The following is a 20,150-nucleotide window of genomic DNA, read 5'->3' as shown; positions in this document are numbered from 1 at the left end:
GCATTTGATGCTAAAAGAGTGTTCTAAGTGCTTAATTAACTTATTTCTTGAGTCGATAAGAAGCACCCCTTTGTACTCTATTTGTTTTTGGTTTTATTCATTCATTCTTGTGTCTTTCTTTAAGTGTTCCCTTTTTGTGTGCTTAAGCTTTATTTCTTTAAATTTGATTTCTTGCTTGTCTTTGGAATTCTCGATTTTTTCTTCATACACTCCGTTTGAATGAATGAGCCTTGCTTCATTTTAAGACCTTTTCTTGCTTTTTCCTTAACATCCACTCTTATTTGCAAAGATAGTGCATTCAACTAGATGCAAGAAATATGTTCGGACAATGTATTCCCTCTACTACTATTCATAACACCCATCATAGATGTCTCTCAAACAGCTCAACCTCACTTTCAGACCGTGTATTTGTGCCATCTCAATATCAACCTTCCCACAATCCACGCCTAAAAGCTCTATAATGGCCGACCGAGCTTTTTCAAACTCCAATTTCTCGATATTACAAAATTGTCCTATAATTAGGAAGTGCAACAACGATAACACATCATCCAATGTCACTGACATCTTATCCACCGAGAAACAAAAAAAATGTTGGTCTTAGAGTGTCATCTCTTAACGAACGCCAACAATAAACCTTTATCGGTGTAGTCATATGAAATATTCATAAGAGGCATCAAACCAGACAAATTGTTGAATTCCCTCATCACATGGTCCAATTTTAATTTAACTTTTTTCATGGGACATCAACTTGATCTTCCTTTGATCCTACACAATAACATTTAATATAAAATTTATTGAAAGTAAACAATAGCCATTAAAATTCAAGTTTTGCACTAATTTGGTTCTGCCATAAGTCATAGGCAACATGCTCAACATAATGAGTCAGTAAGGAAATATCATGTGGATCTTCTGAAAATATACCAACTTTCTCTTCTACTTGAGGAACATTCTCATGCTCCTCCTCATCAACATCATGTTGCTCAACTGAATGCTTCTCAACATGAACATTAGTATCAACTTCTTTACATCTTCTATGAGTTGAAAGTGTAGGTATTCTCCTCCTTTCACTATGTGAAAAAACTCTCTCTTTAATAAGTAGATACACCTGGATTTCTTGTCATATCTATCAAAAATTTATTCATCAAATAGAACACAACTAAAATATTAAACAACACCATAAATTAAGTAAATTATACAAACAAAATTAATTAAAAATAAAGTTCCATAAATTAAATAAATTATAAAAACTAAATCTAATTAAAAAATTCATTAAAGACCTAAATTCATTAAAGACTTCAATGAATTTCAAAATCCATCCATATATTTAACAAATTTCAAAACTTATCATGGTTTTCAACAGATTTAGAAATCTATTGAAAACCTGACATTTTCGAATCTATGCCTTTTTACACATTCAAACCAATTTTTAAAGCATTTTCAACCAATGTTGAACGATTTTACACCAGATTTCAACAATTTGAAACAAAATTCTTATATCACATTATACAAAAATCGAATGTTTAAAGAGAAGAACTTAACTTAAAGTCACCACGGATGGGGATATTGGACAGGAGTCTGGACTAAGCGAGAAAGCAAAAGAGAACAAGTGAAAAAAAAAAAAAGGTGCAGGAAGGGTGGTGCGGTGCAAGAAGAAGATAGTTTTTCAAATTCATATACATTTTATTTTTGTGTATAAACTGGTTTTGTTGTTGCATCCAAGTAAAGCTAATTATTTGAACTCTATTTTTCAGTATATTTTTCCTTTAAAATTACTTATAATCACAATCAATTGTAACTATTCAATTATATAATTATCATTAAAATAAGGTTTGGATAACTTTGGGAATCATAAATGTTAAAATTCTGCATATTATATGTAATAAACTTTTGTCACGTCTTGATCCTTGATAAATTTTATATCTTGGTTTTGTTCTCTATCATTTTTTGTATTAGCTAACTGGTATGTCCGTGACGTAGTATAACTTACATTTCTATTTTAATTTTACTTTTAGTGTTCAATAAATTTTACCATATTGCCTTTTGTTCTCACTGATTTTTTTTTTCCTATTTTGGTCTTCCATACAAAATTTATCTATGTTGTGGTTCTTTTTGGAAAACAAAAAGTGAATGGTATAATGTAAATAGTGTCATTTTTCTTCACCATTTAGAATTTACGTTCTCTAATACTTCTGTTCTTTACTTTTGCAAGACGAAACCAAAAGATGATAAAATTTCATTGGTATAATATAATAAGAGTTCATATTTTTCAAGGTAGGCTGATTTACTTTTAGCACTATTATCTCAAAAACAATTTACTTTGCAAACAACTATACTTATTGTAGTTCGATTTTCTATAAAATTTAATACATAACGTATAATTACACTTCAACCGTTAAATTGATTAAATTTTGTATAAAGTTATTAGTTATTATGATGTATTGACATAAACTACATGGAACAACAGTAAAAATTTAATCCTTAAAAGATCTGGCTATCACCAGTTTGTACAGACAGCAACAATCCATAGGAAAATTTATTGTTAATGGGAAATATATGCATATCTGAATAAATGTAAACATAACATTAACATTGTAAAAAAGAAAAAGAACATGAAAAGGGTTGAAGAATAACATCACCAAGAACAAGTAAGAACAATCTACACAAAGATACATCTCACTTTTCCTCCAATCGCCGCAGCACTAACTCAGCAAAGCTCTGTTGCCTACAGATGCATGATAACCAACAAGCTTAAGTAACATCAAAATCAAATGAACAAAAATATACATTATATAACACAAAAATCCATGTATATGTAAAATTCTAACAAACAGAATTTGTTCCATCTTGCAAAATATCATGTTTCTAGTATTTAACGAATCCTATAAACATCATTGGAGAAAAAATTAAGGGGCTCAAGTAGCAAATTTGACACATCTAACTTGTTCCAGCAAATATTGGTGATCAGCAATATGATCCACCACAGCTAAGAAACCAAAACAACAATTAGACTTCAATATGTATTAAGTCTTTGGTAATATTATTGTTCTAATTAGTCTTAAATGTGTTCTAAAATTTTGTTAATGTTATTTTGTCTGGTCCTGTTGAAAAGTTATGCAAATTGTCTATAATCAAAATGTTGTTAGGAACAAAATTGACCCTACAGTTCAGCCAATTATCCGGTTTTGTTGAGAATTTATGATTTATGTATGATCTGTGAGAAACAAAATACGTACAAAATAATAACAGAATTAATAACAGTTCAGCCAATTGTCAAGTTTTGCTGAGAAATAATGCAGATTTCCTATAAATAAAGATATAATATAGTCCAACTTGTGAGAAACAAAATAAATATGAAATAACACAAAAATGGATAATATAATTCAATTATGTCCGAACTGCTGCAGACATATATATGAAATAGCCACTAACATATCAACATATCAAGATAACTATGAACAACATATTAACCCTCTCTGTGTCCTCCTAAGGTGGAGGTAACATATCAACATATCAAAATATATATTTATAATTTACTTTTAACAGATAATATGTAACGAACAGTATTTTTTATATTAATTTTGTTAATTAACCATTAACGACTTTTAACTAAATATTATTTAAAAAGATAATTACATATATATCGTATTTATAATTTTAAAGAATTCGTGATACAATATATTTTGACAAAAATACTTTTGAATTGTGCAATGATAGAAAAAAAAGAGATTGCTATTATTATATTTTATGCATTCTTCAAGATATTATCCCGTCCTTTGTCCCCTCATAATAGTCTTTTAAAGCTTTTCACTCAAACCAAGAATTTTTTTTTTTCTATTTCTAATACAATTTTAAGTCATCAAGTATTACCCCTTTCAGTTTTCTTTATCATAACTAATATTTCAATGTACACTTACGTGTACCTGTAAGTAAGTCACCTATTAAACACTACAGTTCGATATCATTATATTTTCTCTCTGTTATCATAACTAATTTTACCCTTTCAATTTTTCTTATGTCAATTTTATTTGTTAAAAACTCGATAACTAAGAGAGTACTAAGTAATTTTCAAAATATAAAACATATTTAATAACTTTATTAGTTTTGTCTTTGAAGATAAAGTCATTGTAAGTGATATATTAAGAAAAAAAATTATATTCATTCAAAATTAAAATTATAATATCAAAAGTAACATATTGAAAGTAAATTTTAAGTGTCCAAGTAAATTATATTATATTATATATACATATATAAGTACAATATTAAAAGTAAATTATTATAGTAAAAGTTACTGAATGAAAAGTAAGAATAATATTAAAGACTTAGATTAGTACTTTAGTCCTATAATTTTTTGATTTGATTTATTTTAATCTCTTTATTATTTTTGGCTTTAATTTAATTCTCTAATTTTAAAAAACATTCTTTGGTCATTTCCGTGAAATTGATGTTAACTCGTATTCTTATACAAGTCAATTAATTAAATTTTCAATTTTTTTAAATTTTCTTAAAAAATATTTTAATTTAAAAAAGAAAACATAAAATACCAAGTGTCAAGTTATGATGCAATAACACTGACACCTAACCTTATCACCATTCCTTGACACGCAATAATTTCTGTTTTTCTTTTAAATTAAAAAATATAAAAATTAAATAAATTTTTTTAAAATGTTTAAAAATTTAACATAGTGACAAGTACGAATACGGTATTAACGTCAATAGAAATAATCAAAATGAACCTTTTTAAAAAAATTAGAAAACTAAATTGAATCCAAAAATAATTAGGGACCAAAATGAACCAAACTATAAAAAATTAAACTAAATCACTAATTAAACCTATAAAGACAATAAAATAGACTGTTGATAATATATTGAAAACTAAAATTAAGTTATAAAAGTAAACTCTTATGTAAATTACCTTATTCATGCAAAATAGTAAATACGTCATTTAATTGAACCTAAAAATAATCTAATTATTTTAATTTAAAATATTGTCACCTTAATTATCTTAACTGGTATTTCCTGCTTTTATTCTAAAGTAGTTATAGTTAGAGGTAAAGATTAAAAAAACAAGGGCTACAAAAGTGTCAAGATCCAAAAATAACATTTTTTGCAAAGATTAAAACAAAAAAAAAATTAGGAACCTTAAAACAGATTTAAACCTTCTAACTATAACACCCTAGTGACAGAACATATGACAGCAAATAGCACACTAGGGAAAAAGAATTCAAGAAATTTAACTTACTTCCTTTCTCTGTGCTTTGGGCTAGGACGAGAATATTTTAGATATCCATCCCAAGGAACCTTTTTAAGGCCAGCACGCAACGAGATTATGTCCCTCACCCTACATAGTTAATTAAACACTGACTATCTCAAGACCAAGATAGAGCCAAACATATATCTCCCAGGATACAATCAGGATCAACATTATTTACCTTTCTGCAAACTCAATCGGTGTCTCTCCCGGCTTCAGATTTTGTGGCTCCAAGTACCAAACATCACAAACAACTGCCCAAGATGTCATTAGCTGCAACAGATGCATGGTGAATGATTGCCTGAAAATGCAGGAAATGCAAAGTCAAAGCAGAAGTAAACAGCATTGCAGAAACATTTGATGTGAGAAGCATCTTCTTACTTTCTACTATTCCAAAAAGCATCAACAAAAATTTTATTGTACTTGATTGCAACTGGGCAAACTGTGCAGCCGAGTTCAAATGCACCCTAGACACCATTAAAAATTAGAGAAAGCTTCAATACAAATTTATTGAGTACAGAAACGGGAATAGAAATCAGCAGGTACAAAATAGAAGAATAAAAAATATATTCCTAAAATAAGATAGGAGAACATAGGCATTTTAAATGGACAGCAAATGCAAATAATTAACATACCTTCTTGAACATGACTGTATAGTGATTATTTACACAAGTTCCTTCAGGAAATATTAGAAGGGGGTTGTTATCAGCTCCCTGGACATGATCCCTCAATCTGAGACATGAAATATTGTGTAAGTAAAAAAGAAACTAGATTTGAAATAGATTTTATAACAACTTTATTTATACTCACTTCTTTGCAACAATTTCTCTATCCTTTGCCTCTGCACGGTTGAACCAGATGCACCCTAGACTCTCCAGAATGGTACTCTGCAATAATCCTGTACAATAACTAATTTTTTAAGAAAATTCACAAATAGTTTGTTTAAGATAAATTATGATACCGATTCAAACTTCTTTTCTCTCAGAAGATGGAAGTTTTATTAAATCATCCGTCATTGTTCTGCACTTTCACATACCCTATTCTTCCAGAACAGCAAGTTTTTTTCATTTAGACTGCCCAACAATTTAGAAGGGATATAGTGCTTAATTTTTCTATTCATTTTCTTTTTTACGCATATTTTGGTGAACTATTCACCTTGTTTGTAGCTAGACTGTGTAATCACATATAAACATCAACGTACCAATGATTAGGAGTTAGTATATACAGCTTGTTATGGATGAGGAAGGAAAAAGTTTGTGTATCATATTTCTATCATAGATGTCAGCTCTAAATGCTTACCAACCCATCCAGGATGCTTCTGCATAATAACAGCAAAAGCGGTCATCTGTTCTAAGACAATGAAATCAATCATGGATGTATGGTTGGCTACAAAAACCTGCTCAACAAATGAAGGGGAAGCTCAAATTAGTATAGATAACATATACTCTTTATTGAATACATAAATAATGATAATACAACAGCATTAATCAAACCTGTTTTGGTCGCCTACTAGGCCTTGGTCCATGATACTTAACAACCCCAGTCCAAGATGCAACAAAGAAACTGCACATCATCTCTACCAAAGACCTCTGAAGGAAATGAACAATTTACAACGTGCCAGTGTTAATACTCAGCACAGGGAGAAAAGAGAGTGTATGTCCGAGAGACCATTCCCAATTCATGCCATGACAACAAAAATAGAAAAATAACATGAACAAGGTACTCCACTGCATACAGCATCTGTCAATCAAGTAAACCAATACATAGAGGAAAAGTTTAAATAATGCCTACAAATAGAATGGCTAAAAACTATGGAACTTCAACGATAAAAGAAGTCACCTTTACAGTAGTAGTTTTCATTTAGCATCTATTTGTTGTCCCATTTAGTCTAATTAATCTAAATCGTTTAAATTTTAAATTGTGGCCATTCAATATTTTTTTCTTTTCCAACAAACTTGACTATTAAGTGGAATGATCATATTCTTCTACCAAGAGAAAGAAAATCTTTCATTATTTACAGTGAAAAGGCAAGACCACGTTTTCCCAAAAGATGAGAAAACATGGTGAATCTAGATAATAGATACTTGATTGTGCAAAAGAGAAGATTAGGTCCAATTTTGACAATATTAAGAGGTAAAATTTCAAACTTTTACTCATTCAAAGTTATATTACTTATGTGTGAAATTATTTCTAATATAGAATAATTGGGTTGGTAAATTATATGTAGTTATGAAGAGGTTTGGAGAATAATTGATGTTCGATGAGATAATCAATTTCATAGGCCTTTGCATGCAACCGTCTATTTTTTGAACCCCAATTTTCACTATGAACCTAACTTTAGATATGATGATGGTGGAGGTGTGAAAGAAGGATTGTATATGTGCATGAGAAGATTGGTACCAGATTTGGCCAAAAGAAGAAAAATTAAAAATTGTTGAATTTCATTTTGCTAGAGGACCTTTTGGAATGGAAGTTGCAAAGGAATACAGGAAAGCATCAAAATACTGGGGAATGGTGGGAGATGTTTGGGGATGGAACTCCAAAGTTGAAGAGAATTGCTATTCGAATTCTAAGCTTGACTTGTAATTCTTCGGGATGTGAGTGTAATTAGAACACGTTTGAAATGGTAATTTAAATTATTTCTAATTTATAATTTTCTTTATTATGTTTACATCTTTACTAAAAATATGATATTTCATTTTAGATTCATACAAAGAGAAGGAATCATTTACATCAGAAAAAAGATGAATGATTTAGTTTATATAATATATAACTTGAAGTTGAAAAGTAGACAAATTCAATAACCTGTTGCTCTCGCATTGAATCAGATGATGAATGGATAAAGCAAATGATGTTGTTGAGATTGAGCAAGCTAAAGGTGAAAATGTTCACTTAGATGGAGCAACAACAAATCCAACTCTAGATGCTCTCGATCTTGATAAGATAACTTTTGAGGACAATGAGGATGCACAACTTTCATCAAGGGAAGAGTTGGATGAAGATGATGAAAGAGATGATGATGCCATTAGAGGATTAGACATAGACACTTGACATTTCAATTTATGTTTTACAATATTTCTATGAACTTATTTATCTGAAGTTATATTTTGTGCACTTGTTTAAATTAGGATGTTTTTTTTTCATGTAAAGTAAGTTTGGGTCGAATTTACTGGACTCTCACGTGCACTATCGAGTTTGACAATCTTGATTGACATGTCATATAAATTCAATATTAGTAGCACTAGAAACAAATGAACAGAAATTTATCATCCTTCAAGGTAATCTGTATCAAAAAGTTAAAATGTCACAAGCTTATTTTCAGTTCATGCAACTAAGCTGCGGGAATGGTCATCAATTGTAGTCTTAGTAATAAGATGGAGACCAATGTTAAGCAAAATGTCAAATGGAAAAAGATAGAATAAGTTGAATATGCACCTCAATACTTCTCCTTAACTTGTCATGTCCTTTCAATAGGAAGTGCACTGGAATGAAGGATGAAAGAAATATTATCCATCCTAGTGTTAAACCTATAACCCTGCAGTGTCAATGAGGTTGGCATCACTTAGACAAAAAAAAAAATGACTGCAAAGTAACTCACTAACTGTATCTCCTATTTAGAGAAAATATCTACCATTCTGGGTCTGTATATTTTCCCAATTTCTTAATATTAGATACTGTAAACCATCTACTTATAGTTAGTCATGCTAAGGACTTCCTCAACCAGTTCAGAACAGAAAATCTTTTCGCATATCAACATGGAAAGTAGTATAGATAGTCAGACAGATATATAGACCAAATAGAAAGGGTACAACTCGATGTGGTCAAAGACAGTTCAAATTCCTAATAATCATATTTCTGAGACAGCTAATCTCAATACCTAATTCTACAAATGAAAAACAAAATAATGTGTGTGTGTGTATATAAAAGCATTAAAAATTTGCTAGTAGGAAGATTCCGGATTTCATAGTTATTATATGAGTATGATACGTGGCACTAAGATTTTGGAATAAGGCAAACCTGATAGGGAACAGAATCAAGTATCGAATCACAACTCCAAAACACCACAAAGGAAAAAGATATAAATTCCAATTCCATGGTTCCGGAGGATTAGACTTGAAGCACCTTGTAAATGAGTCCTGCCAAACATTAAAAGTTCCAACCAATAAGCAAACCACCCAAGCCAAGACAAGGAGCGACACACAGTAGCAGGACAATGTTTAGCATTTAAAAGATGTAGAATTAATTATGTAATTTCTCGCTATAATAATAATATCAACATTAGTTCCTGATTTGGGTCTCTGAAAGAAAATACTGACACCTCAAAACAAGGAAAGAACAAATAAAAGATCACCGCAAATACTTACATCTACAATAGCACCTGCTGCCTCAGATAAAGTAGGGGATATATTGAGTAAATCATGCCTGAAAAAGTATCAGAAAGATAACTGGGAATATTAAATGATGCCTGAAAATTTCTCTCTAACAGATCTATTGAAGAAAATACTGTTCTTTCATTTCAAGCCTATATTCAGTATCAAGTAACAGTACAAGCAACACAAGGAAATAGTGATAGCATACAGAGAAAGCTTTCCATGAGGTTCTTGTTGAATGGTGGATCCAGAAGGGAGGTAATCCTCAATGTTTGGTTGATCAAGGTCTAGTTCCGAACTAGAAGACTTGAGTCTCCCTGGGTTATTCATTCGAGCTGTGATACTACTTCTTCCAGTGACTTCTTGAAGGGACAGACGAGGTCAGTATACACTTTTAATCCTGAACATTGATCCACTTTCCACTTTAGCCACTAAAAAATTAATTAATTCAACTTGCAAAAAATTCAGAAATTTCAGGTCCAATTCCAAAACAAAATAGTCAATTGGTAATTTATTTCTTACATTCAGAAACCAATTACGCACAAAGTTGTGATTACATAGCAAAATAATTTCTGAGAAACTTAATTTTCAATGATGATGACTGGTTGGTCATGTGTTTAAATCCAGAAACATCCTCTTTGCATATGCAAGGCTAAGGCTGCATAATACAACCCTCCTTCATACCCTTACATAGCAAGGATCCTTCTGGCACTGAGATACACTATAGAATATATTATATTACACTCAAAGGAGAAATTTTTTAAACCCCGAAACATCAGCCACCACAGTCATTTGGTGTGAGAAACGGAAGAAAACTCACCTAATGTAGGATTTCACTTTTGCATCAACTTTTGTGTTCGTTCTTGGCTTAATCACCGTGTGATCGTGTTCCCTTGCTGTCGTTGCCGTCAATCCTCACCGCTCTATCGTGTGTCTCACCGTGCTGCAACATTTAGGAGAGGAAGGAAAGTGTCACGCCACACTGTTTAAGAGAAAGAGAATTTTTTTGGGGTGTTAAGCTGCAGCTTTTAGGAGAGAAATATAATATAATATATATTATATTATCTATAAATGATTTTTTTTAATTGAATTTTATAGTTAGGAATTAGGGTTTCAGTTTAAGATTTTAATTAGGAATTATTTTAATTATTTAATAATTATATAATATGTTTGTAGTTGAAAATTGAAACTAGGGATCAATTTAAAGTATCCTTGGAAATGGATAAAATTCAATTGAAAGCAATTGTTCATTCTTATATATTAAAAGTAAAAGTAAAATTGTTATAGAAAATAGGTTACATATTAGATGGAAACACTCGAAAGTAGAAAAGTGGAATGTGATTATTATTCTGAGTAGAAGAATATTTAAATTCAAAATTCATCTTGCTAGAAATAGGAAGAATGTTGAACCTTGGTATTCAGTTTATGCTTAATCATTCTATTATAATATTTGAATTTATAATTTCTTTTTCTTACGAGTTTATGAGACTTCCACAAATTTATAGAAACTCTCAAATTTGAAAATCTTGACGGAGATAAGATATCCTATAAAAACAGGAAAGTCGAGGAAAGTTCATGTCTTATTCTTGAGAAGGAAAACTAATAATTGAAGAAGGAAGAAGATAGGGACCAAGAGTCTTACCAATCATCACTCAACATGATGATAACTCAATCATTTTCTTACTAAACTTTTACAGTTATTTGTTGTTTTCTTTTTGAGTTTCACAGAAAGAAACTTATTCTACTGTCCATGCCACCTATTCCCTAATTAGCTGTGAGCCTCTTGAACACAGCATGTGGGTATTAGTTGACTCTCTCTTACTTATGGAACAGTAACATATACTTCATTTTATAGAACCAAAGGTTAAAATGTAATCAGTAAGGCATTATCAGTAACAGAAGGAAGTCACAGTTATTGCAGCAAAAAGCTAGAGAAATTAACCTCCTATATCCAGCATAACAAGCTCCTACTTCCCAAAATGACAGAAAAATACTCAATGCCTCTCTACCCTCGGTATCTGTATCTATAACAGAATGTTGTGCAAGCAATACCTACCAGACAGCCAGCACAATCCTAATGAAGATGATTATTGTATTAGAATATTATACATGAAATAACTATTGAAAGGCTTTTTGGCAGCATAAAAAGTCAACAAAACCTAATTCCCATTGATGAAGCATAGGATTCACCAGGGAATCAATCCAAAGACTCAGCAAAATTAAGTTTAGAAAATGTAAAGCTAATCTTGCTTTTATTTATTACCTAACTAACTACTAATGCAAGGTTGGGACAGTAAAAAAATGAAATTAAAAAGAAAAGAATTAAAACTAAAATCTGTTTAAAGAAAGAAAAAAATAAAGTGAAGTAAAAGAATAGGAAATAGAAATCTAAACTACTACGAAATGAACCTGTAATGTACAATGAAATGTGATATGAAACAAAATTGAAACAACACTTAGAATTAGACAATAAGAGAACCTAGTAAATACCTCTACAAAATAAGATTCATTACTCAAAAAATCAAATTCAATTGAAAAGAAAATATGAAATCATTACCTAAGCTAAACTAATCTCCCGTGTATTCATCAGGTATAAAAGCTAAGAAACTAACTAAAGATAGAATCAGAACCTAAAATCAGAGGCAAATACACATTAGTTTGGATGAAAGAGTCACAAATGCACTTACAAGAAGACATCCTGTTAAAATTAAAATCCACTTTGGGTATTTTTGATTCATATTCCAGAACCTAAGTTGGCACTTTTCAACCATTCATCCAACCAATATACATCACACCTAATTCTAAATTTTGATTGAAGAAATAGTAAAATCAGCAAAATACTAGTACTAAAATACAACTATCCAGAACAGAATCAAAGACAAATTCCTAATTTCAATTCAAAATACACCTAAACTAAATCAACCAAAGCATCATAAACCAAAAATCAGATTCAATCACTACTCTCAAATGCAATTAAACAAAATAAAAGCTAAACTAATAGAAACGTAAAAGACATTGCATAAAATTAACGGAATCAAAATTGAAAGTAAAATAGAACAAATGCACGAAACTGAAATTCATTGAAATGGAAATACAAAGTAAAGTCACATAGAAAAGCACGATAGAGACCTCCACGGGCTGTCACCACCGTGAGCCTCGATCAACCACCAAAGAATCCAGCAGCACACTGAAAAAAACGCATAAACCCTAAGTACTTGCAATCGCTATCTCAAAGTCTCTGGAGTCTGTCACCCTCCACCGTTACCACACTCTCGCGGATCCTCTCACCCTCCGCGTTACAACTGTCTACTACTGTACATGCTCTTTTATAGGGTCCAAAAATAGAGGGAAAAGGGAAAGAGGAAAAACCTAACCTTCAACGCTCGAGCTTCACGGTTGGGAGCTTCTGACAAAGGTTGGAGATTCCAGATTGGAGTTGAGTATCAACGAACCAAATCCCTCTCTTTCACCTTTTTTTTTATTTGATTAGTCAAAGTTAATCTATTACAAAATATTAAAAAAAAGGGCTAAATATGTTTCTAATTCTTATACTTTTGGGACGATTTTGGTTTTAGTCCTCTTTCAAACTAAGATACAATTTAGTCCTCCAATTCTAGAAAACTCTGGTTTTAGTCCTTTTTTACCAAATTTTTTTAACTTTATTTATTGTTTCAAACGCGTTTTTCAGGTAACATTGAAGTAAAAATGTGTCAAACAGTGTAAACAATCCAAATGCTATAATGAAAAGTGTTTGAAACAGCAAATAAAATTAAAAAAAAATTGGTAAAAAAGACTAAAACCAAAGTTTTCTAAAGTAGAAGGACTAAATTGTACCTTAGTTTGAAAGAGGGACTAAAACCAAAATCGCCCTAAAGTATAGGGACTAAAAACATATTTAACCCTAAAAAAAACACGAAAATTGTACTCTAAAAATAATAAATATCAGAAAAGTAGAGTTCTTAAATTGATTCAAAATATAGGAAAAATGTTAAACTCACTAATAATAGTAAAGAGAATAAAACATTTGATTAATCTTTAAAATTATACCTATAAAACATTATTTGTAAATTAATTCCTTGTATTTTTTTTTTACGGCAAAAACTACCCTTAGCTGATATTTGATAAAGACTAATTTTATAAAACACATAATGTTTTAATCCAATCTAAATATATTATTTTAGTGTTTACTTTTAAAGACTAAGTTTAACAAATTGATAAAAAAGTTTAATAGAATTGATTGTTGAACAAAATTATATATACTTATATATTTTATATATAAATAAAGTCTTAAACATATATTTATGTATATTTTATATAAGTTTATTATTTTTTAATTAACTTGTCGTTTAAGAAAAGAATTTCTCCCCCTCCCCTTAATATTTAAAATTATCAATATATCTTTATCACAACATCTCAATTAATTCAAAATTATATTCTACCAAGTTTAAAATACTCCTGAATTATATAATGTAGAATAATTATATTAGTTGAAAATATATTTCAAATTATATAATTTATAATTACAAAATTATGTTAAAACAATCTATATATAATTTGAAAAAAAAGATATGCATATATATATATATATATATATATATATATATATATATATATATATATATATATATATATATATATATATGAGTTATGTAATTTAAAATATATTTTGGATACACTATGACAAAGACATATTTATTATAGTTTAATCACACGTTTTTATTTTCTTATGACTTTTTTAAAATATTCAAATATTTTTTTGTCTTTATTGGATTCTTAATCGTGAAAAATTGATACAATTGGATCTATATCGTTAAAATACCTAATAGACTTAGAATATTTTAAGTGGGACAATGATGTGGATTTTGATATTTTAAATTAAAATTTTTTTTTGAGAGAATTTGTATTTCGTGAAATTAGGGTTCACTTATACCCTTTAGTTTCTTGGTAAACTTAGGACAAAATTCATGTTAATGTCCTCCTAAGGGGTACTTCTTATCGAAAGAGGGATATAGAGTCCATGATGCATTATTTTAGACTTATCTTATTAACAAGTTATGCATATAGAACAATGCTTCTAAACATTTACTCTAATGTGTGACTAATAAAATTTGTTTTTCAAAAGAGTAAGGGTTTACCCTATAATGACTCATGAGACCTCCTCCGTGACTTTCTTGGATAAGAACCTTCTTGATGGACCCTTGAGGTATATAAAGTTTTTCTTTATTAAAAAGATAAAATTCATCAAAATGTTTCTTAAGACATAACACATACGTAGACACAAATGTTTCATCATGCTCATACAACTCATCAAACCCTATTATTTGAGATCCTAAGAAAACTAATAATGTGTGTCTCTTAAACAATGCATCGGTTATAACATTATTTCTTCCCTTCTTATGTTTGATAACATAAAGGAATTATTCTAGATATTCCATCAACTTTCCATGTCTTTTATTCAACTTTCCTTACCCTTTCAAATACTTAAGTGACTCATGATTTGTATGAATAGTAAATTCACTAGTCACTAAGTAATGCTTTCATATTTTGAGGGCCCAGACGAAAGCATAAAGCTTTTTATAATAGGTAGGATAGTTTAAGGTAGATTCTCTAAGTTTTTTCACTAAAATATGCAACAAGATTGAAGTACTTGGAAAAACACTAAAAGGGGGGAGTTGAATAGTATTAATAGGAAAATTTTTCTTAAAGGAGATAATTAACAGTTTTGTCAATGATTGAAAAGTTTACGTAAGTTATTGAACGCCCAACCTTAAAGATCAGTTTAAAAAATGATTTTTGTTTAGCAAATGTTTTTTAATTGTTTGAAAATGTTTGTTGTAGTGTTTTAATAAAACCAGCTCTTTAATAAAAAGTCGTGGTAGCATAAGTTTTTATATCTATTAAAATAAAGTATAATTGTAGGATTTGTAAGAGAAGTGTGAATAAAGAATAAAGCAATGAACACATAGTTTGTCTTTATACTGGTTCGCTCCATCGAGCTACGCCTAGTCCCCTCTAACACCATACAGGGTTCCACTATAATCTTCAACAAGATTACAATTGAGTATCCTCACCACTCTTGGTATCCCTAGTCACTCCAAGTAACCATCGTTACTATAACTAGTACCGAGTTTCACTCACTCCTGGTTGCGTAGTATTCTTTACCACTCTTGGTATCCCTAGACACTCCAGTATCTTCTTGATGCACTGTCTAGTTGAGTTTTACCCACTCTTGGTTTCCCCTAGACACACTCACCTAGCTACCGTTTAACTTGACCAAGTTCAACATCAGAGTTTCATCCACTCCTGGTTTCCACTAAACACACTTATATAGCTATCGTTTAACTCCTCAAAGTTAAACGTAAAATGCTTTAATTCTCTTCAAAATTTAAAAGATTAGTTACAAGTCCTTAAGTGACAACTCTCACATAGAGGATATGTGTGCAATACATTTCAATCTAATACTCACTAAATATTTCTTTCTTTTTATAATAGTAAGCTTATATATCAATGAATCTTGCGAGTCTTTCTTTTCTTGAGCTTTTCTCTCTCAGATATTCTTTTTTTTTTGTGCTTTTGAGCTTTTTCTTGAGGTTATTTGCTTGAGCCTTTTCTTTCTGTGTTATTCTCTTGATTCTCTTTTTGAGTGATCTTCTATTTAAAGACTTCTAAAAAAGATATCCATTAAACAGAACTTTGCTTTGATCTTTGAGTATTTTTAGTCTTGTCGTATGTAATAGTCATTAGTTAAAGTCAATTGTCAGAGCATGCATGCTTTTTTAGAACTTTGACAAAAATAGGTAGAACGATTTTTCTAGCAGAACTTTTTTATGAAGGGAACATTATGTGAATGTCTTCTTTGTTTCTAACGTCCACTTCTGATTTGTATAGGATGGAGCAGGTGGATGCGTGTAATAGGCAATTTGCACAAAGTAGAATAGATATGCATGCAAAAAATATGTCTTTTCTCTTATCACTTTTGTTATTTTTAAATGTTGAGCATTTAATGACATTTAACGCATGTTCAGAACAACAAAGTACCTTTTACATTTTCTATCATTCAGGTAGGATTTTATCGTTTCAGCTTTTCACTAAGATACCAAGCAGTTGATGAAGACTTTGTTGTTAAATGAAGTAGATTGTTTAACACAAGGTATCATCTAGCCCATGTAAACGTTTATTTATGTTTTTCTCTGTTATAATAAAAAATGCATTTAGAAAGGTGTCTTTCAACATAAGTTTTTGGAATATCATTTGAGACTTTTAGCGTGCTTTCTAAAAACATTGTTTGACACTTTTATCTATCAAGATATATTAAGAGTTTGTTTGATCATTGCCTAGTGATGTAAAACATTTGTTGCATTCAACATGACTCTCAATGACGCATTAATTAGGGAAATCGTTTAGTGGTACGTCTGTTCATACTTATGTGTTTTTACTAAGGCTTTCCTAATGTGTTTTGGTTTTTCAGAGCATTTTGACAAACCACTTATATTTTAGCTATATTATTATTCTAAGTATAACATTGTTATACGCTCATTTCGTTTAATGTTGTTGGTTAAACTTCAAAACATATGAGAGTGTTTAGACAGTTCGGTTTTATAGACGATCTTGTCTTAATATTTGAGAGCTTGAAAGAAGGCTAAAAGAAACATCTCTTTGGACTTTAGAAGAAGGATTTTTTACACAGATTTGAAGTGAACATAAGGAGAGGTTAAACACTTGAAGAAACCAAGGATTTAAGGGATGTGTGTACACTTTTGTTAGTTGTTTTGTATCACAAAACATTTGTGTTTTTATAATTTTTTTGGTTTCATTTTCTATTTGCTTGGTGTCTTAAGAAAATGTCTTTGGTACAATTCCATATCCATTGCTAAACTTTTGTAATAGTTAATTTTTCACTCTTAGAATTGAAGATGTTTCAAGTGGATCTTAATTGTTATTTGTATCTTCACCTAAAGTCGTTAGCATTACTTGTTTACATAGCATTCAATTCCTTTCTACTTTCCTTTTATACATTGTTTTATTTTTCCTTTTAAGTCTCTGTGATACTTAAATTATTTGAAAGCATTTAAGTAAAGATTTCTTTGGTTTTTAGGAGCACTCTTTGCATTAACATTAAAAGTTTTGAAAGCCTTTAGAACATGTCAACATCAAGGGAGATCCTAGACATTGAACTTGAACAGTAGTTAGGGGGAAGACTCTCATCTCTCCCCTTGCCATATGAAGCTTCTAGTTTCATTTTAGTTCATTGAATGCTAGCCTACTTTTTCACTTATAAAAGGGGAGGGAGCCTTGTGTAATTTTTTAGAACTTAGTTGAATATAAAGTTACTTTGCTAAAATTGCAAGACTACTTTTCCTTAGTTCTTTTTGAAAATAAATGTCTTTGTGTACCTCAAAGATCTCTAAAAGAACCATTTATAAAAAAAAGCTTATGAGAGAATTTTATGAGAAATTTTCAATATTTAAGAACTTTAGACGTTGTAAATGAACATTTCTTTTGGCCACATTTAAAGATGGATGTTTAAAAGTTTTTTCTGAAAAATGTATTTTTTTTAAGAACGTTAAATATAGAGTTATGTCTCATGAATTTTATATCCCTATTTTTATTCCACATGTTTCTTGGTCAAATATCTTAAAGATTTGTACCTAGATTGTCAAGATCATATATGATTAAATTTTTTGTGATGGTGATAGACTTTCTAAAATGGTTAATTCCATACTTTTCCATAAAAATGAATGATGTTTTTTGTATGGTTAGCTTATTTTTCAAGGAAGTAGTAAGATTATGAGCTTCCTAAAAGCATTGTATTTAATAGATATACTAAAATTTTAAGTGATTTTGGATGACTTTTTGGGAAAATCTAGTATTTAACTTCTTTTCTCAACCCCTACTATAAAAAATAATGGTTAAACTAAGTGCTTTCTAAAAATCTCAAGAGTATATGAAGATTTCATTAGTCATAAATACCATAAATTCTTAGTCTGCCTTTTGAGCTTTTTTATGGGTTTAATCCTTTAACCTTTAATGATTTGTTACTTCTTCCTATTAATGAGGCGATCAAATGTAATGGTGTGGCTAAGAAAGCAAAATCAGTGAATGATCTACCATCCAAGTTTGAAGAAATAAAAGAGAAGGCAACCTACTATGCAAAGTCAACTAACAAAAAAAGTAAAGTGTGACCACATTTTATAGGAATGATATACTTTCTAATAAAAGAAAGTCAAAACTCCAAAATAGGAAAGATTTCCAAGTTCTAGAAAGGTTATGCATACAAATTAAATTTTCCTAATGATTATATCGTAAGTAATAGTTTTAATGTAAATGACTTGTCTACTTATGATGTAGATTTTGCAATTTTGTGGACGAATTCTCTCCTAAAAGGAAGGATGATGAACATGATAGAAGGATAAGTAATCTAAGGAGAAAGATAAGGCTTTGAAAGGAATGAAGTTTCAAAGAGTCTCTGAAAAAACATGACCAAAGAAAGGAAAGATGATAAGGTTTAGAAGAAGAAATTAGAAAATACAGTAAATTGTACATTTTGGAAGAATAATGATACTTAAATAACATTTTTTTGACAACATTTCAATATCATCTACGTGTCATTCTGTAATTGGTCCAAAATTACTCTATAATCAATAATAATAATAATCATAAACACCACTATGGACCTATCACAGAATGATACGTAGATGATATTCAAATATTGTCAAAAAAAATGTTATCTTAGTATCATTATCCATTTTAAAATGTCCTGTAATGTTCTAAAAGAGGCATGTATGTATGAAAGAAGTAGAAAGTGTTGGAAGTCCCACATCGGATAGAGATAAAGCCAATTTATAATATATAAGTGGGGCGCAGACCTCACCTTACAAGCCGATTTTGTGGGGTTGAGTTAGGCCTAAAACTCACTTCTAACATGGTATCAAGAGCCAAACACTGATATCCCCTACAATATAGGAATCAGTGCTTTTTTTCATTGAATATTTCTGATGGCTTCTTTCGATGACAATCAATCGGAGAAACATAATTCCCGATGACAATCAATCGGAGAAACATAATTCTGGAACTTCCGCTGCTTCCAAGAGTTATATTTCTACTGCTGCTGGATTTGTGGCCAAGTCAGGTCTATCTAACTCTGCTTTTAATCTTTCTGTTGTTACTAAGGGTAGTGATTGGATAATTGACTCAGGTGCTACTGATCATATGACTTGTGATCCTCATATATTTACTAGTTTTTCCTCTAATTGTTTTAAAAGTGTTATTATTAATGCCAATGGGGTCTCATCTCCTATTGAAGGTATAAGTACTATATCCCTCTCACCCTCCTTATCAATTCTTGATGTCTTATTTGTTCCTACATTAAACTGTAATCTTATCTCCGTCAGCAAGTTAACAAAATCACATTCTTGTGTTGCCTTGTTTTACCCAACCCATTGTCTTTTTCAGAACATCCATTCCAAGGAGAAGATTTCCAGTGGTAGAGAGAGTGAAGGACTGTATTATCTGGAAAATGTCTCACGACAAAA

General features: G+C 30.2%; 1 protein-coding gene across 11 annotated transcripts; it reads right to left on the bottom strand.

Annotated features, from left to right (window-relative positions):
* Positions 1–2,453: 2,453 nt before the first annotated feature.
* LOC106778076 (glycerol-3-phosphate acyltransferase 3) lies at positions 2,454–13,105 on the bottom strand. 11 transcript variants are annotated; one of them, XM_022787528.1, is made up of 16 exons: positions 12,993–13,090; positions 12,748–12,805; positions 11,561–11,692; positions 10,439–10,600; positions 9,827–10,018; positions 9,613–9,670; positions 9,266–9,384; positions 8,684–8,783; positions 6,742–6,837; positions 6,548–6,644; positions 6,059–6,146; positions 5,884–5,980; positions 5,630–5,715; positions 5,430–5,549; positions 5,240–5,338; positions 2,454–2,722 (listed from the first exon to the last, which is right to left on the bottom strand). In XM_022787528.1, exons 5-16 carry the CDS (start codon positions 9,946–9,948, stop codon positions 2,674–2,676), a joined length of 1,131 nt encoding a protein of 376 aa, XP_022643249.1. In that variant the 5' UTR covers positions 9,949–10,018; positions 10,439–10,600; positions 11,561–11,692; positions 12,748–12,805; positions 12,993–13,090; the 3' UTR covers positions 2,454–2,673. The 11 variants fall into 11 exon arrangements, with proteins under 11 accessions (XP_022643249.1, XP_022643250.1, XP_014521457.1 ...); XM_022787529.1 differs by having other exon boundaries at positions 11,561–11,670; XM_014665971.2 differs by lacking the exon at positions 11,561–11,692.
* Between the last annotated feature and the right edge of the window lie 7,045 nt (positions 13,106–20,150).

Source organism: Vigna radiata, chromosome 11 (genome assembly GCF_000741045.1).
Source record: "Vigna radiata var. radiata cultivar VC1973A chromosome 11, Vradiata_ver6, whole genome shotgun sequence".
Taxonomy (NCBI): domain Eukaryota; kingdom Viridiplantae; phylum Streptophyta; class Magnoliopsida; order Fabales; family Fabaceae; genus Vigna; species Vigna radiata.
Note: the sequence above shows the minus strand (reverse complement) of the source record. Positions and strands in the feature narration are given on the sequence as shown.

Bases quoted from the DNA above. Each gene is read 5' to 3' on its own strand.
- LOC106778076 (XM_014665972.2), bottom strand. From the start codon at position 9,948: ATGAATAACCCAGGGAGACTCAAGTCTTCTAGTTCGGAACTAGACCTT. The intron at 6,147-6,547 runs GTAAGCATTTAG...GTTATTGTACAG, and splicing joins GAAGCATCCTGGATGGGTTG to GATTATTGCAGAGTACCATT. The intron at 5,339-5,429 runs GTAAATAATGTT...TTAACTATGTAG, and splicing joins CCGATTGAGTTTGCAGAAAG to GGTGAGGGACATAATCTCGT.